General features: G+C 36.3%; 1 protein-coding gene across 2 annotated transcripts in view; it reads right to left on the bottom strand.

Moving 5' to 3' along the window:
- Positions 1 to 19,538, bottom strand: part of PTH2R (parathyroid hormone 2 receptor) — an 82,982-nt gene that overhangs the window by 40,822 nt on the left and 22,622 nt on the right. The window contains exons 2-5 of one of the 2 annotated variants that reach the window (XM_042953124.1): positions 17,595 to 17,697; positions 9,522 to 9,632; positions 9,292 to 9,413; positions 827 to 924 (exon numbers count right to left, since the gene is read on the bottom strand). In XM_042953124.1, the coding sequence (XP_042809058.1) occupies positions 827 to 924; positions 9,292 to 9,413; positions 9,522 to 9,632; positions 17,595 to 17,697 (434 nt within the window). Of the gene's footprint in view, positions 1 to 826; positions 925 to 9,291; positions 9,414 to 9,521; positions 9,633 to 17,594; positions 17,698 to 19,538 lie in introns of those variants that run through there. The other variant, XM_042953125.1, reaches the window with a different exon arrangement.

The raw sequence follows: 19,538 nt of genomic DNA, 5'->3' as shown, positions 1-19,538 counted from the left end.
ATATTCCATGCTTTTCTTGATATAATCTTTTCTTGATATAAACTCTGTTCCCCAATGGTCCTTTTTGGTTAAATCTTATTTATACTCCTGTGTCTTTTGAGATTTCACTTCATTTGGGAGGTCTTTCCTCCTCTTCTTACTCTGCCCTCCCAAATTACCATCCACCACCTGAATCATAGCACTTCTCACACTGTATACTAGTTGTTTTCTCAGCTACTTGAGTCACAAACTAGCTGCAAACATCATGAGTATACCTTTCTCATACATGCTGTGCACTGTTTAATCTCCATCCTGGTGCTCAAATTTTTGTATTGATTTAGATTAAGTTTAATTGAATCGGGCAAAAGTCTCAGTGGATAAAAAATAAACCACAACAGAAGCAATAAATATGATTATTTTATATATCTCATCAGATAATTTGGGAAATCATTTTAAATGAATTTCTGTCCAATGGCACCAAAATCATTTGGGAAAAATGAAGTCTTTGCACCAGGAATGAAAATTTTTGTAACTCATTCTGCTCCACTTTGCATGCATCACTTTGCAAACAATACACTGTCCTGCAGATCTATTGGCTTACTGGTTCCATACTGCTTTGATGCTTTTAAAGATTTTTTTAGTTTTTAAACAATAACAAAAACGAAAACCCTGAATTTCCTCATAAAAATAAATCTTCAAAGCCAAATGATATCATAACACTAGGCTGAATTCAAAAACTTGCACTGAGAAAAATATTTGGGGGCAGAAATTTTGACACCTTTACATCTTCTATACATAGGAAACAGAACCTGTCCCTTCACGGAAAAAGGGGTAAGGGATCACTCACCTGAAGTAACCAATGATGAGAATAGCCACAGCCAAGGAACCAAAGGAGATAGAATATCCAATTGTGTACATGACATAGAGGCGTTCGAAGAATTCTTGCTGAAGGGGAAGAGATTTAATTAGAAAAACAGGCTTCAACAAACAAGTAGATGTGCATAAACTTAAGAATTATGTCTTCCCCTGTTTACAGACAGGCAATGTGTTATCCCATTTACAGAACATTGATTATTCATCTGGTCTTTCTTTTACTTCCTAAATTTAAGTCAGAGTTAAAGATATAATAATCGTTGACATTTCTTGCTTAATTGAGGGAAAATTAAATGTTGCAGTATTTACTTCATGAATTTTTGTGCTGTCCACTTTAATTAGTGGAGCTGTATACCTCATGTGATATTTGAAGTAAACAAAACACATATTACATGGCTATTTTAAGAGGAAACTGGTAAAAATGATGTCATTTTTGGAATACTATTTCTAGCTTTATTTAAGTTTTTATTGAGCTGTCATTTACATAAAATACAGATCTCAAATGAACTGTTTGATGGGTTTGACAAACCAGCTGTGCTGTGCCCCTTGAGAGTCCAGAAACCCACCCACCATTCATCCCCTTGTAACTACTGTTCCAATTTCTGTCATCGCAAATTGGCATCATCTGTTCATGTACTTCATGTATTTTTTGACCGTTCTTAGACGAAGAATTAAATAGTATATACCGTTTTTGTCAACATACTGTTTTTTATATTCACCAATATTGTTACATGAATCAATGATCCATTCCTTTTTAATTTTTTTAAATGATTATAAATTCACAAAAACTGGAAAAGATAGTAAAAAACATCCAATGTATCCTTCACTCAGTATCCCCCAGTGGTTACATCTTAACGTAATTATACTAAAATGTCAAAGGCAGAAATTTGATATGGTGCAATGTGTGTGTTTATAATTCTACATCATTTTACCACATATGTAAATTTTTGTAACCAGCAATGCAATCAAGATACAGAACTATTCTACCACCACAGAGTGGGGTCCCTTAAAGTCACATTTACCCCCCTCTTCCCCAGCATCCCTGACACCTAGCAACCATTAATCTGTTTTCTACCTTTATAATTTTGTCATTTCAGGGGCGTCTGGGTGGCTCAATCGGTTAAGCCTCCGACTTCGGCTCGGGCCATGATCTCACGGTCTGTGAGTTCAAGCCCCAGTTCAGGCTCTGTGCTGACAGCTTAGAGCCTAGAGCCTGCTTCAGATTCTGTGTCTCCCTCTCTCTCTGCCCCTCCCCAACTCGTGCTCTGTCTGTCTCTCTCTCTCAAAAATAAATATTTAAAAAATTTTAAGTTTAAAAAATTTTGTAATTCCACGAATGTTATAGAAATAGAATCATACAGTGTGAGACCTTTTGAGATTGTTTTTTTCACTCAGAGTAATGACCTCAAGATCCATTCAAGCTGTTGCATATATCAAGTTTGTTCTTTCTTATGCCAAATAGTATTTTATGGTACATATGTAACCTGTGTATAGCATTATATTTGAAATGTTCCAAACTTTGTAAACAGCATACATTTGGATCATGTTTTTTAATAGATTTCTTCAATCTCTGTTAATTGGTATATTTAAACCATTTTTCAAATATAATATTGATATGTTAAGGCTAAGTCCATTATTTTATTTTTTTGTTTTCTGTTGTTCTATTTTTCATTTCTCTGTTTTATTTTTCCTACCACGCTGTGGGGTTACTTGAAAATTTTGTAGAATTCCATTTTGATGTCTCCTTTTGTTGTAGGTATTACTGTGTACAGTTTAATGTGGAACTTTTGATTATTGAATGGTTACCTTTCTTCTTTTCTAATTAAGCATTGAAAGCTATAAAAAAGCACTGTTTTTACTGTTTCCCCCAATTTTTTATATATTCAGCTTTGATAATTATTCAGTTTAAACTTTTGCCATGGGTCACATATTTCCAACACATATTGTCAACTGCCTACATATTTTATTTTAATTGAATTCAATTAGTTCTTTTGTGTTGAGAAAATAGACTGTATGATTTTAATCTTGAGATTTATTGACACTTGAACCTTTGGTGTATAATTTAAAAGAATGTGAATTTTGTAGTGTTTGGCTATTGTATTCTATAAATGTCATTTTAATCAAATTATTTGAAAGATATTCTATGGAAGTTTTTACCTAATTGTTTTACCAATTACTGACAGAATGGCATTTTTGTAAATTCCAATATGATAGGATTTGATGATGTCTCCCTTTAGCTTTGACAATTTTTGTTTTATGAAGCCCTTAGATGCATGCATATTTAGGATTGTTATTTCCTCCTGGCAAATGGATTCTTTTATCATTCTTATATGTCCTTCCACATAGATAATACTTCTTAAAGTCTACTTAGTCACACTCTTAAATATGGAGAATAAACAGAGGGTTACTGGAGGGATTTGGGGAGGGGGGATGGGCTAAATGGGTAAGGGGCATTAAGGGACCTACCCCTGAAATCCTTGTTGCACTATATGCTAACTAATTTGGATATAAATTTAAAAAATAAAATAAAATAAATTAAAAAAATGTGCCTGAAAAAACCCTGACTATAAACACATTCAGCATGAATTTGTGCTGGGTCTTTACCCATAGATATGTGTCAACCATTTGGGAGGCTACAAGGTCAAATGCAGAGTGAGGAGAAAAGAACCTTTAAAAACAAATAAAATTTTGGGGCGCCTGGGTGGCTCAGTCAGTTAAGCGGCCGACTTCAGCTCAGGTCATGATCTCGCGGTCTGTGAGTTCGAGCCCGCGTCGGGCTCTGTGCTGACAGCTCAGAGCCTGGAGCCTGTTTCAGAGTCTGTGTCTCCCTCTCTCTGACCCTCCCCCGTTCATGCTCTGTCTCTCTCTGTCTCAAAAATAAATAAACATTAAAAAAAATAAATAAATAAAATAAAATTTTGTTTGGTTAAAAAAAAAAAAGTCTAGTTAGTCACACCAACTCTCTTATGCTTAAGGTATGCTCTGCATATAACTTATCCCCCCTTTTGATATCAACAAATCTATTATCTTCACATTCATCTGTATCTTTCTATTTAGAGTACATTTCTTTAAGACTGTATATAATTAAGCCATACTTTTATTACCCATTCTGCCTTTTAAGTGACTGTTTACTTCATTTACATTGAATACAATCATTGCTAAGGTTGGGTTTAAATATAACACATTGGTATTTGCATTCTGGATGTCTTACCTTTTCTTCGTTCCTCTATACCTACTTCCTTACCTTCCATTTGGGGAGCGGGGGTCCAATTATTTCTTAAAACTGCACTTGTGTTATTTTTTAGCAATTATGCATCCGGAACTCATCAGAGCCTACATTACATAATATTGAACTATCTCACAAACTAAAGTTTCCAATTGTACACTCAATTTTGCTTCCCAGACTATGTCCCTTTTAGATTTTGTCTACATAATTTATAAACCCTAATAAGAGACTATTATGTTTGCCTTAAGCAGTCAATAGACTTTTAAATGAATTAAATTATAGATACAGATATAAAGATTAGATATAAAACAGCAATAAATAATGATAAGAATAGTTTTGTTTATTGATTTAGTCTGTCATTTTTAAAAAAAAATTTTTTAATGTTTATTTATTTTTGAGAGAGAGAGAGAGAGAGCAAGTTGGGGAGGGGCAGAGAGAGGGAGACACAGAATCTGAAGCAGGCTCCAGGCTCTGAGCTGTCAGCACAGAGCCCAACATGAGGCTCAAACTCATGAGCTGTGAGATCATGACCTGAGCCAAAGTCAGACGCCTAACCAACTGAGCTACCCAGGTACCCCTAGTCTGTCATTTTTATCCACATTATACCCATTCCAGTACCTCTCATTCCTTCCTACCTATCTATGCTCCCGTCTGGTAAAGTTCTCTTTACCCTAGAGAACTTTCTTGATTATTTCCTATACTGAAGGTATGAGAAAGATTCTCTCATATTTTTTGTCTGCAACGTATCATTTTCTTACTTTTATCTTAATGCATATGATCACTTTAAAGATGTTATCCCATTGTATTCTGGCCTCCATTGTTTCTGACTAAAAGGCAGGCATCTTTTTTATTGCTATTCCCTTGGATATAATGTGCCATGTTTCTTTTTCTGCTTTTAAGATTTTCTTTTTTTTTTAAGTTTACTTATTTATTTTGAGAGAGAGAGAGAGAGTGCAAGTGGAGGAGGAGTAGAAAGAGGGAGAGAGAGAGAATCCCAAGCAGGCTCCACACTGTCAGCACAGAGCTCGACTCGAAGCTCAAAGTAATGATCCCCTGAGATCATGATCTGAGCCAAAATCAAGAGCCTGACGCTTAACCTATTGAGCCACCCCGGTGCCCCTAAGTGCATTGATCCTTTACCATGCTGTATCCAGTATGTTGTTGAATATCAAATGAATTCATTTTTGAACTGAATACTTCAATTTTAGAATTTGTTATTTTTTTAAGTTTTTATTTATCTGATTTTTCCATCTGTACCTTTTTCACTAAATCATCTAACATATTTCTAATAGTTATTATTAAGTACTCATCTGCAAATTCCAACATCTGGATCATCTGGGGTTTTTTTCAGCTGTTATTTTTACTAGAGATTTTGGGTTCCTGCCTTATAACTTGTGTTACATTCCAGGCCCCATAAGCAACTGAATAACAGGGACTAAAGTATATGATGGTAACAGCCTGAAAAGCAGGCCTCTTCCTCTGTCAGGGTTCTTTAGGGAGGCTGAGTTACTCTGTTGCTAAGCTGAGTTGAGCTCTGTTGTAGTTTTTTGTTTTATGTTTTTTGTGATTCCTTTTATCCTGGTTTTAGGTTTCGAGAGCAGAATCAAGACTCCTTCAGCAGACCTGGAGATCTTAGCACCAGCAGCCTCTAGTGGCCATTATATGGATTTTAGCACACTTGACATTTTCCAAGCCACAGAACTTGTGCAGCTATTTGAACCATCCGTCAGCATTTTGAGTTGCTAGCGATCTTGCTTTGCTCTCCTGCCCTTCCCTGGCATATGGGCTGTACAATTATGCATCTAGTGAAGGCCCCACGGGGCCTCTGTTCTGTCCTATGCCTTTGGCTAACTGCTGCCTCTCATTCTGAGAACCCTATACACTCTTGGGGGATTTCTTTTAGCCCACTTGTGCTACCCCCAGCCTTTGGCACACGGCCTCCACACACTCAGTGAAGCCCCATGGGAAACAACTGGTTGGTGGGTGAAAGCTCACTGTGAATGTGGCTCACTTCTTGGAAATCTAAGCCCTCGTGCCAACCCTTGTCTGTTAAAAGTTGGTTTAAAAGCCTGGCTCTTTTCTTTCTGTTCCCTTCGATGGTGTGGTTGTTCCTCTTCTGCTACAAACCCAGCGATAAACAGCAGTCACAGGTCTCTTATAGGAAGGGCTTTCCCACTTGCAGAATTAGGATCATTTAGAGTTCTTGGCATCCGTAGCTCATCATGAGTTATTACAAATTAACAATTTTGCATCTTATTCAATCTATTCTTACATCCTACAGCTTCCTACATCCTAACTGGAAACAAAAGATTTTGCCTCTTGTTCCTTTTTAAAAATGTTTACTACATTTTATTATCAATTAATAAAATATTAAAACCTTCTATAGAAAATATTTGGATAATGTGTAAAATATAAAAGAGAGGGGAGGAAAAATCTCCTGAATTCCTACCAACCAAAAAGAAGCATTGTATTTTGTGTATTTCTTTTCATTCTATCTCCATGAAGCATTTTCTATTGTTTTGAACATCTACATTCTTAATATACATACAACTTTATTACCTGTTTTTTTTTTTCTGTGAACTGTATAACAAAGGCACTTCCTAAGGCCACAAAGTCTTTACAAAAAACATTTATATAAGCTTATTTAACCTTCTCTGGAAGGTGCTTCACTGAAAACTTATATTCCTCAGAATATTCACTATAATAATTAGTGGTTCAATGAACATTTTGTCCATTCAATTCCCCCCAGTCCAAATCTTTATACTCGAACCTTAGACATAACATTATAAGATGAAAGGTTATGACCACTTTGAAGTGTTTTTCATATATATTGCTAAATTGCTTTCCAGAAGTTCATTTAGCCTTTAGAAATGAGATGTATTATATGGTAATTTTTAGAGTATACTACTAGTTTAAGTATAATACTCTCAAAAATTTAATAACCTTATGGCTTATCATAAGAGTTCCTTCCCATCTTTTTACTAATAGTAACTGTCTCATTTTGTCAAGCCAACAATAAGGAAATTATTTAAGGAACAAAACAACAGATGTGTAAAATATCTTCATCTTATTTTCCCCAATAAAGATGTTTATTCTTAATGCACACTCTTTTGGTTTTTACTTCTTATTCCTTATACAAAAGCTCTCCTTACAACCATTAAGAATTAATACCTCATAAATAAGTAATATCACTTTGCCCTAGAGTATATCAAAACTTCAGGAGATATCCAGTTTTCTTAGTAGGGGATATTTAGTTTTCTTAAGTTTTCTCAAATTATTGCTTAAAGGTTGTAAACAATAGAAAACACTCTTTATCTTTTTAATTGAGATAAAATTATTTATGCTAACAAAATTCATCAAAATTTTTAGTTAATTTTTAAGCTTATTTTTTATTTATTTTGTGAGAGATAGCAATCAGGGTGGAACAGAGAGACAGGGAGACAGAATCCCAAGCAGGCTCCCCACTGTCAGTGCAGAGCACAACATGAGGCTCGAACTCACAAACCATGGAGATCACTCCCTAAGCCAAAATCAAGAATTGGATGCTTACCTGACCGAGCCACCCAAGTGCTCCTCAGTTAATTTTTAGATCATTTTCACATGAACTAGTACATAGTTGGGTGTATTACCATCCTTGGCTACTTTGATTGTTGGAATATATAGTAATCACAAAGAGTGTTTGTAAGAGTAGAGTTCAGTGTAAATAAAACCATGATTTAACTGAATGGCCATTTAAAAGCTGTGGAAGATTTGCATCATCATTTAATGCACAAACAAATTCATCACAGTAAACACTGTTTACTTGTGTCAGTGAAATTAAAATTATTTTGAAGCATTTAATATTAACTCATTGTTAGTTTTAGCTCCATAGTGGAATACATCATCTCCTCACATTGACTAATTTTATGCAAGAAGCTTGTCAACAATGAAATATAAAGCTGAAGTTCTTTCAGGAACTTACTAGAGTTCATTAAGGTGATAGCACTATGTGTCAGAAAAGAAGAAAGTTAAGAAAGGAAATCCTGGTAGTGCAAAATCAAAGACATCTTCAACTCACCGCTTCCCTTACTGCTCTCCCTACTCACCACCCCCGACTAAAAAAAAAAAAAATGAAGCATAAAGAAAAATGTCTAATGCTGGCAGTTTATGTATTATAGACTGTTCTCAGGTCCACCATAGAAATAATTTATACATCCATTTATCATATTCACTCCTAACATCATATGCATATACGTCAAGAATTTTACTTACGAGGGCTGAGTGATAGGAATTTAAGCACAACTTTTAAAGCATATATATCACTTAAAATTGATTATCTAGAAGTTTCCAAAGTTTACATATGATTGCTGTACTGTAAACAGCACTGATGAGAAATCTGGAAAACAGGATTCCACTTTAGATCCTGTCATCAGCGAGCTGGGTCAATCTAACACCCAAAGTCTCTGCTTCTGAGTTGACTCACGTGTAAAATTAAGGTGTCGTCTGGCAGACCTATAGGATGCCCTTGCTGCTCCGTAATTCTACAACTCTAATCTTTCATATACTAATGAAATCACCTACTGGCTAATCTTATGAAATGAAAAATACATCTTAAAAATACAAATCTCCTTCAGGAATATAGAGTGAAATGAGATGGAACCATTCATAGGTAACAAAACAAGTCATGAATCCTGCTGCTGACTACCTATCTCAATTTTTACACATAATATAATGTAATATAGCATAATACAATATAATATAAACATAATGTGCTATAACATAATAGACACCGACACATATTTATTAATATATATGCCTGTATCTCAGCCAGATAACTCTAGCCTAAAGAAAATACAGAATGTTTTAGGTCCTACACCTTTCCTTAACTAGATATCTAAAAAGATTCCAAACTTACTTTTATCTTTTATAATCTTTTTGTCCCAGAATAAAAAGGTTTTTACATATAGTAGTTGACAACCAAGAACTGCATAAAAATATTATTCTGTTTTCCCTTAGGGGTTTGCAAATACAAAAATATGATTACCTTTCCCTTTTTTTTTTTAAGTTTATTTATTTTGATAGTATGGGGAGGAACAGACAGAGAGGATCCCAAGCACACTGACAGTGTGGAGCCAGACACAGGGCTCAAACTTAAAAACCGTGAGATCATGACCTGAGCCGAAATCATCAGATCCCTAACCGACTGAGCCACCCAGGCACCCCAATATCATTACCTTTCCTATGCTGATATCTGGCTGCAGAAAGCGAAGGCACTCTGAATAATTAGCCCATGTTTTATTTAAACCGTACATAAAATCCCACGTCCCATTGGGGTTACAGTGTCGGAAAGCAACTCCTGTAAAGACACAAAGAAAAACATTGAGATTGCTCAGTTCCCTTGGCATCCATTAGGGGGAAAAGTACATTTCTATTCCAAATTAATCATTGCAGAAAAATTCAATACCTTTATGATTGAAGTCATAAATATAAGGAGGGCATGGGACAGCCAATATTTTCCCCACTGTTCCTCTGGGCCAACAAATGAGTCCATCCCATTCTGGGAAACAATTTCCCTCTAATAAAGGAAAAAATTAAAAAGCAAATAAACAAAAATGCAATTGGAACCAGACACTAAATGCACTCAAAATACCTGCAGCAAAATGTAAAACAAATTAGTAGTTGTGAAACTAGGTGCAAATGTCCTAAGATTCATCCACACAGCCTCCTTAAAGGTCCACTAATAAGAACATTTGGTTTGCATAAATTAAAAATATTTTAGTGATTCCAGTATATATGAGTTATAGCAATTACTATATATAAGAAACATTGGAATTCATTGTGAACAGCTTCTATAGTTGTAGCTACATTTTTTTACCCTAGATTTTAAAAAATTGATGTTAAAAAATATGATATATGAAACAGATTGAGCTTCACAGATAAGCTCCAAGATTTGGATTTGCCTTTTTACCAGTGATCCTTCTTTTTTTTTACCAATAATTCTAGACATTTGTTTAAGTCTAACACTCATCTTAAACAAAATTCTCACAAAATCTACTTTCTTCAAGAATCAAGTATAAAGATACAGAGTGGGGCGGTTGGGGGGGGGGGGGTGGGGAGGGGATTGAATGGACAAAATGCATCCAGAACCCAATCACTTCTCACAATCTCCATTGTCACACCCATGGTCTAAACTTGTCAAGCCATGATATTTACACAGAACAACCTAAAACTTGGAAACTCCTGGGGCATCTGCATGATTCAGTCAGTCAAGCGTCCAACTCCAGATTTTGGTTCACGTCATGATCTTACAGTTGGTGAGATCAAGTCCTATGTCAGTTTGTGCTAACAGTGTGGAGCCTGCTTGGGATTCTCTCTCTCCCTCTTTCTCTGCCTCTCTTTCTCTCTCTCTCAAAATAAATAAATAAACTTTAAAAAAATGAAATGAAATTTGGAGACTCCAACTTTCTCTTTTCAGTTCTATAGTTACCCACAACACAATATAACCGCACGTTAGTGAAGTCAAACTGGGATCAATATTTGGAGTTTTGCTTTTAACTATTTGAAACATTTTATAACTAGGTTTTTGCATTTCCATTTTCTTTTCTTTCATACACATGAGGAAAATACTTGTTCTCTTTCTATTACAATTTTTTTCATAAGTAAAGCAGACAATAGTGTATATATGTGAGTGTGTATGTGTGTGTGTGTGTGTGTGTGTGTATATACACATACATATATACATCACCTAGAATTGACACTTGCTAATAGTTTACCGTATTTATTTCATCTAATTTATTTTTTTCTATGGTATTTTAATGTAAATTGCAGACAGCATAACAGCTGACTACTAAATATTTTAATATGCATCTCAAACTTTAAGAGAATTTAAAAATTGAAATTTCTTAAATTAGCTAGTGAATTCAAAATGCCATTCTAGTTTTTTACACATAAATTGAAGAAATTTTTCATTGAAACATAAATCTGGCTTCCAGATTCGTTCTTCCTCTCCTTTCAGTTATTCACAAAACAGGCCAAAATCTTCCAAAAGGCTTCCCATCTCACTCCCAGCAGAAGCCAAGTCTTATAAAGACATTAAAGACTTATAAAGACATTATAAATGTTTGAAAGCCCCTCAAGATCCCACTATTTATTTATCTCAGCTAAAGTCCTCCTGCTCTCCTCTCAGTTCAATTCCCGCATGGCCTCAACACTTATCACCCTCCATCCTACAGACTTTTACTCACATTGTTACTTCTGAATAAACTTTCCCCATTTAGAATTACATTCAAAACATTCCCTATCCTCTTTCCTGCTATATTTTTACCTGAGCTGTCATTGCTGTCCAATATTAAGTGTTATTTTAGTATTGGTTTCTGAAACCACAGGGACCCTGAAGGTGGGGAATTCTGTTTTATTCCACGCATTAGCCACCCAGCACTTGACATGGACTTGATAAAGTCAGTCAGTGCCAACACTGTGTTCTTCAGGGCTCCTCTCCATTACCTGTGTGGGAACTTCCAAGAAGAGAACATATCCTCCATTTCAAAATAAGAGTACTTTTAATGAGTGCTGTATTCATTTTTCTATTGCTACCAAAATAAATTACCACAAGCGTAATGGCTTCAAATAACCCAAACTTACTATCTCACTATTTCTTGAAGTCAGAAGTCCAGTGAGTTCAACTAGGACTGAGCTCCCCCTTTCCTTGCTGGCTATCAGCTTCTAGCAGCCACTTGCATTCCTTGGTCATGACCCCTTCCTCCATCTTCAAAGTCAGGAGGCAGGTCAAACTCTTCTCACATTTCAAGTGTCTCCTCCACTCTCCTTTTCCCTTACTTATTTGCCCACCTTCTCCTGCCACTTTGAAGAAGTCATGAGATTACATTGAGCCCATCCAGATAATCCAGGATAATCTCCCTATTTTTAAGGCCCGTAACCATAATCCCACCTGCAATGCCCCTGTGCCATGTAATATAGCACACACAGGCATAACACCAGATATTAGGGTATGGACATCTTTGGGCACCCTTATTCTGCTACTACAGGTACTATCCATTATAACTCTCTCAATTTTTCAGTTACTGTAGCTGAGGAATTTTGTTCTAGCTAATGTTCATGATATCAACTTGTTTGTTCAGTTTTGAATAGTCATGCAAACACTGATCTGTACAGAAAAGAATCCAGCATAAACCTGAAATTATCTTCTTAGTGTCCTCCATATCACATGGAAACAAATGACTTGATTTGCTTTGGGGACCGCTGAAGCAAGAAGAAAAAGAAAATGTCTTCCCTCGCCCACACTGTTCCTATAAAAGAGAACGTTTTCTTGGAAACAGCCTCACTTTGCTCACACAATAAAAGCCCGGCCTTTACATGTCACAAGCAACCCAGGAACCCATCACACTGGCTCCTGCTTCTGGTGCACAGCTTCACCGGCTTCTTTCCACCATTACCTGCATTTTGTTTTCCTTTCTTGTTTAAGCAGAGTGCAATGAATCAGTCTGTTTCATCAACTTTACCCTAAGCACTCTTCTGTATTTTGATAACATTCCACATGGCTTCCCATCCATTCACTTTGTCTTTAACGAGTCATGCATCCTTATTTATCTGGACTGTCTGATCCTTTACTGGATATCTATTGTGCAATCTACATAAATTGGACGTGGACAAACATTTCTTGTGCGTTCCTGTGTTCTGGTAACAAGTTGTCCCTATAAAATGTATGCTGCAATGTCATTTGATATTTTCTGGCAAGAGTTAGCCACATGATGGAATAAGGTCTTACTATAAGTTTAAAATCCAATGACCAGTTTATTCTATAATTATGTAGTTTTTAAACTGCTATGGAGCCAAATCTGCTGACATTTTCTTCATGCTCTAAAGGGGACACTTTTCTAGTTCCCTGCAAGATACTACCCGACACACACACATACCCCCCAAAATTCAGAAAACCAACATTCCCCAAAAATAATGTTTCTGTAGATTGTGTTCATCTCTCTGGTGGCCCTTTGACAAAGATAATAATAAATATTCACAAAGGTTGAAAGGATTGGGGAAGCCATGACCTCACAAAGATAATACAGAGAAATCTTAATTAACATCTCCTCTTTGATCATCATTTCACATTTCATGTGAGTAAATACTTTCATTAGTTAGCAAGAAACTAATTAATTGCCTGATGACTCACTTTACAAATTACACCATTAATTACATTCCTCGTAATCTTTTCTGTATGCCAGGACAAACTACTTATTAGTGAAGCTCCTCAAACCGTGATATTTACACAGAACAATCTAAAATTTGGAGACTCCAACTTTGTCTCTTTTCAGTTCTACAGTTACCCATAACACAATATAACCCCACATTTGTGAAATCGAACCAGGACCATTAATATTTTGAGTTTTGTTTTTAACTACTTGAATCGTTTTATAACTAGGTATTTGCATTTACTTTTCCTTTTCTTTCATAGACATGGGAAAATGTTTCCTTTTATTACAAAATTTTTTTCATAAATAAAACAGGGAATATTGCATATATATACATTACCTAGAACTGACCTGTTAATATTTTACCATATTTATTTCATCGAATTTATTTTTTGCTGTGGGCTTTTTAAAGTAAATTGCAGACAGCATAACACCTCACTCCTAAATATTTTGATATGCATCTCTCAACTTTAAGAGAATTTAAAAATGGAAATTTCTTAAATTAGCCAGTGAATTCAAAATGTCATTCTAGTTTTTTACACACAAATTGAAGAAATTTTGAGTCAATTTACATATAATTACACATAATTTTTCACTGAAAAGTAAATCAAAGTTTGACCAGATTTAATTCTATCCTATTTGTATGGGAAAAGGTCTCAAAGAAAGGATCTTTTCTCTTCTGATATTTATTCATCTACATGTTTCACATGATTCACACCTTCAGAAATTTTAGATGTTACATAAGTTTATATCCAGATCATTTATTCTTTTTATGTGTCACTCACGTGATATGTCACCAATTCATACTTGCTTGCCTTTGCCCATCCTATTCCCTCTGCCAGGAATGTCCTTTTACTCTCCTCCTCTACACATCTAATTCCTGCTCCTTTACTCTTAAAATGAGATGATTATTCCTCCAGGAAGCCTCCTCCATTCATCCCCAATCAATTAAGATACTTTTTCACTGGTTCTGTAGTTGGGATGCTTCTGTTGTTAAACTCACACACCATACTGAAAGATGTCTACCTCCCTTACTAGGTCATCATCTCATGGGGCAAGGACATCATCATGGGGCAAGGACAGAAACAATTCATTGTTTCCAGTGCTTACTACAGAAGCAATACACGGTAAGCACATAATATATTTCTCAAACTCTTAAAGGGACACTGAAGATAACAATGTTGGACTAGCTAGTCTCCATCTTCCAGCTCAAAATTTCATGAGACTCCATAGAAAATAGCTCATTTAGCCTTGATAGATAATAATCTTTATAAATCCCTTTATGGTGATGTCACTTCTTGTTAGTAGCCCTGCATGTTTGAGATATCAGAATCAGTGTTCTTCACAGGTGGCATGAAAAAATCTCTTTTCTGACACTTTTAGTGTCAGAGAGCTCCTTTCTAGTACAAGGCAACTACAAAGACTAGATTAATACAAAAACTTGCTTTCTTAAAACACAGTTTTGCTAGCTATAAATGAATGGAATAAGGTGCATCTAGGTGGCTCAGTCGGTTAAGCATCCAATTTCGGCTCAGGTCATTATCTCACGGTTTGTGGGTTCGAGCCCTGTGTCCGGGTCTGTGCTGTCAGCTGAGCCTGCTTTGAATTCTGTGTCTCCCTCTCTCTCTGCCCCTCCCCCACTTGCAGTCTGCCTCTCTCCGTCTCTCAAAAATAAATAAATGTCAAAAATATATATAAATGAATGGAATAACACTGAGGCTAGAAATTATTCCATAGGCTCAGCAGGCAATGCATTTGGGGCTTTACCCTGGAGGCCTCTACTGATTTGCTGGCTTACAGCTTGGATTATGATTGTGTTCAGGTAACAAAAGATGAGCCTGAAGTCTGATGTATTCAAAAAATTGAACAGAAAACCCCTGTATAACAGGATCCCCCCCCCCCAAAAAAATGACCCCTTTAGTGAAGGAACAAGAAACAAAGCTTTCCTTCAGAAAGAGATTGGCTTGTTTCACTCCTGGCTCCATTTAGAATTCAAATAGAAAACTATAATAATAATAAAAAAAAAAAAGAATAGAAAACTATAGAAAAAAAATCTTTGAAAATTTCTAACCACAAGCTCACACTCATGTGTAGCCTAAATTTATTTTAAAATAGACGTAGGTAGGTCAATAGGCACCTCACAGAAGCCAACAGAAATTGTCTCTGGAAAAATGTGCTTTAAATGAGGACCTCATGAGTTCTTTATCATTAATCATTGGACACACAGGAAATAAAGCCACCATGTATGATAATACGCATTGACAAACAAAGTCTATGGATATTAGAATTATCAAATGCAGAATATAAAATATGTTTAAGAAAAAAAGAATAAGTTGAAAAGATATTGAGGATAAAAAGACTATCAAAATTAAATATGAAGATTCTAGAATGCGAAAAATGGATAATCAAAATTAACTTAGTAGATGGATTAAACAGCCATTAGACAAAGTTGAACAAAGAGTTAGCACACTGGAAAATATATCTGAAGAAATTCCCAAAATAGCAGTAGAGAAACAAAGAAAAGGTAAATACATAAGACATGAAGACACAAAGAGTAGCATAAGAAGGTCCTACGTTTGTCTAAATAAAGTTCCAGATGGACACAATAGGAGAACAGGGGAGAACAAAGTTTCAAAGACAAAATAGCAAAATATTCCCACCACTGAATAAAGACACAGACCCTCGGACGCTAGAAATCAAATTAATCCACAGGTAGATACAGAATAAAACTGTAGAACATCAAAGTCAACTAGAAGCTCTTAAAAGGAGCCGGAGAGGAAAAACTAACCATCATCAAAGACCAAAAACTGATTTGTCACCAATAACAGTGGAAGCTAGGGGGAAAATGAAATAGTATTCAGGTGCTAAAGGTAAATAATTCTCAACCAAGAGTCACATGTCCAGAAAAAGTGTATCTTTGAAGATTGAGACTGAAATAAACACCTTTTCAGACAAACAAAAACTGAGAGCATTTGCTGCAAGCAAGTTCTAACATAAAGAAATTTTGCAAGACACATCTCAGCTTGAACAAAAATTATAATATACAATTAATATAAAATCATATGACTTTATTAACATAAGATAATATGACAATACGGGGCGCCTGGGTGGCTCAGTCAGTTAAGCAGCCAACTTCAGCTCAGGTCATGATCTCACAGTCTGTGAGTCTGAGTCCCGCATCAGGATTTGTGCCGACAGCTCAGAGCCTGGAGCCTGCTTCAGATTCTGTGTCTCCCTCTTTCTCTGCCCCTCCCCCATTCACACTCTGTCTCTCTCTCAAAAATAAAATAAAAACATAAAAAAAAGTTTTAAAAATTATATGACAATAGCATACAATCTGGAAGCAATTAAAGTATTTCAAATTGCTTATATTATTCAAGCAGGAGAAGGTATTGATAAACTTTAAACTTTCTTAAATATTTGGAGACTAGAATGAAGTAGATCAAACCAGATATTTCACTATAGGGCATAGCTTTAAAGATATTACCTGCTGCATTCAGAATGTTGGGAATTTAGGGAAGCTCAGTAAACTGCAGCTCCCTTTATTAAAAAAAAAAAAAGACTCTTTAAATATATTCAACTATTAAGGCAAGGCATTTTCCCATATAAAACATTATAGTTTTCCCACTCCTCCAAATATTCCAATAAACAGCTTTTCTCAATGGCCCCAGTGCAAACTATGAGTGACCAACAGGCTGTGAGGACCACCACGAGCCATAGTTCCTGTACAGCTCCAACAATAGAGCAATCCAAGAGCATCAAAGCCACCGCAAGCTCACCTGTAGTGTTGTAGTTCTGTTTTTTCAGTTTCCCACTTGAATTTGGAACTAATTGAGAAATTGCATAAAGAGTCAGGCAGATGGAAATTAAATAATCACCTTATTAAGGAGAAAATATTTTTTGAGAACAGGGCCTAGGTACATATAAAAGGGCCTGCTTGTTTGTTCTTCTGATCTTTATACGTACTACCTAAAACTGCAAGCAATACCCACCGGAACAGAGCCTGCCCCTCCAAGCTTACTAGCTGGTTAAGGGCAGACCAGCATGCACGCTCTCTGCAAGCAAACAGATCCCAAAGAGAGGCCTGAGAAAGAAACCGATGTGCACATGCTCAGAGGCTATTCTGAAATTCAGAAACCAGGCAAGTCACTCCGTCCATTGGAAGGGAAGAGCTTGTAGTGAAGGAGATGAGAAGGACACGATTCTGCTACCACGCCCTTCCACATAGAAACATGCAATGACTGATGAGGAACTCCCTACTACGAACTCCAAAGGGGAATTTGAAGTCTTTGGGAGGACACAAGGAGACACGATGTTTTCAGCACCTTTACCTCCTCCCTGGGGCTGAGCTGTGATGTTGAGCTCACATTGTACTTTAGCTTTCAGGACAAGGACAATCTGCTCCTCCATGGTAATGGTCCCACCAGAATCCAGCTGTAGAAATGAACAAAATACAAACAGAACAATATTTCCATTACATTTTTTATGCCATGATATAACCTTTCATTATATACTGATACAGTTGAAAATTAAAGTTTTGATAGCCAGCTATCTGAAATAGTCTTTTATCTGAGTCAAACTTTCTACAAGATATCTTTCATCAGATACATTGATACTGATTCCCACCCTGAAACATGCTTCTAACCTACAGCAAGTGAATAATAAATTCTTCTTGGATGAGTTCACCTAGATTTGGCTTTAGCACCACCAGTAATGGAGAGGAAATTCTACTATTGGAAAACCTTATTTCAATGAAATATATTTTAAATATGACCAAATATTCATAATTGTTCAGATTCTGTTGCTTGGACCACCTGAATCTGATGCATATATAAAATGTAGATCTTTATGCTGCACATCAGACTCAGTGAGTCAGAATTTATTTCTGGAGGTGGTGGACTGGTAATCCTTGTGTTTCCCAGGGATGCTTTGTGGTTCTTGCACTAACTTTAATGGGTTTGACAACCAACATACTTGAAGGTACAAGATAATGGTGAAGATCATTCTATTAGTCAAGTTTCAATCAGAGAAGCAGAACTATAAGAGATTAGGATATACAGAGAAATAAAAGTAAAAATAGAATAGAATAAGTAAGTACTTGTTACAAGGATTTGACTAAACAGTTGTGGGAGGTGACTAAATAGTTTCTAGAAGGCCTTTTTTTTTTTTTTTTTTGGTCTGATGCTGGAGCTGGAAATCTGCAGGTCAGGCAGTTAAAAAGAGATGAATATAAAGAGAGGGAGAGAGTAGGAAGAACTTGGAACCATGAGCATGAGCTAAAACCATGAGGACACAGTAGAATGCATGTGAGTTCTCGGGGCCTCCAGCCTTCATGTTGTAGGTGTCCCACAGAAACTGGCATTCTTTATCATGGACCTAAACACACTTAGCCCAGGAATCAGAGAAGTTAAAGAAGAACCCAGGAAAATATGAATCTGCTGCAGGCCTGGCTGCTATCCCCCACAATGAGATGAGCCAATAGAGAGCCAACAATGCATGTGAGATACGAAAGCACCTGCCTTGACCATCTGAGTGTAAAAAACAAAATGGCTGCTGCCTCACTTCTGCCTTCCAACACTCATGAAAGCATGTCTTGTGTGTCACCCTAACCAGAAACATAAAGGGAATGGGGATTCTGGGAAATGCGGTTTAAACAGCTAAGCTGACACATTACAAAGCCACCAAAATCTACCCCTGTCAACTTGGCACCCACACATATCTCTTTAAACCACAATTAATTTCCAGAAAACTCAATAACAAAGTCACACTCCATCTAACATGATACAATTCGTTTGGTACTGAGAGTGATTCCAAAAGAACAGAATTTAAGGAGCAAAAAAATCTGTATTTGTCATCTCTAGCTGTATAACAAATTGACCCAAAACTCTATGGCTTACAACAAGCATTAACTATCTCACAGCTTGGGATAAACTTAGCTAGGTGGTTTTGGACTCAGTCTCTTATGAGGTTTCAGCCAAGACTTCAGCTACAGATGTGGTTACCTAGACTTGATTGGGACTAGAGGATCCACTGCCAAGGTGGTCCACTCACACAGGTATTGGCAGAGGGCTTAAGTTTCTCAACGGCTGAGAGGAAACATTAGTTCCTCACCCTACGGTTCTCTATGGGTGCTTAAGTGTCTTTACAACATGACAATTGGCTCCCACCAGATGAGTGCGTCCAGAGAGAAAGCAAGGAGAAAGCCACCATGCCTTTTATGATCTACTCTCAGATGTCACTCATGGTTATTCCCATCATATTCCATTAGCTAAAAA

The sequence above is a fragment of the Panthera leo genome, chromosome C1, assembly GCF_018350215.1.
Source record: "Panthera leo isolate Ple1 chromosome C1, P.leo_Ple1_pat1.1, whole genome shotgun sequence".
NCBI lineage: Eukaryota > Metazoa > Chordata > Mammalia > Carnivora > Felidae > Panthera > Panthera leo.
The sequence above is the reverse complement of the archived record's forward strand: the minus strand, read 5'-3'. Positions and strand labels throughout refer to the sequence as shown.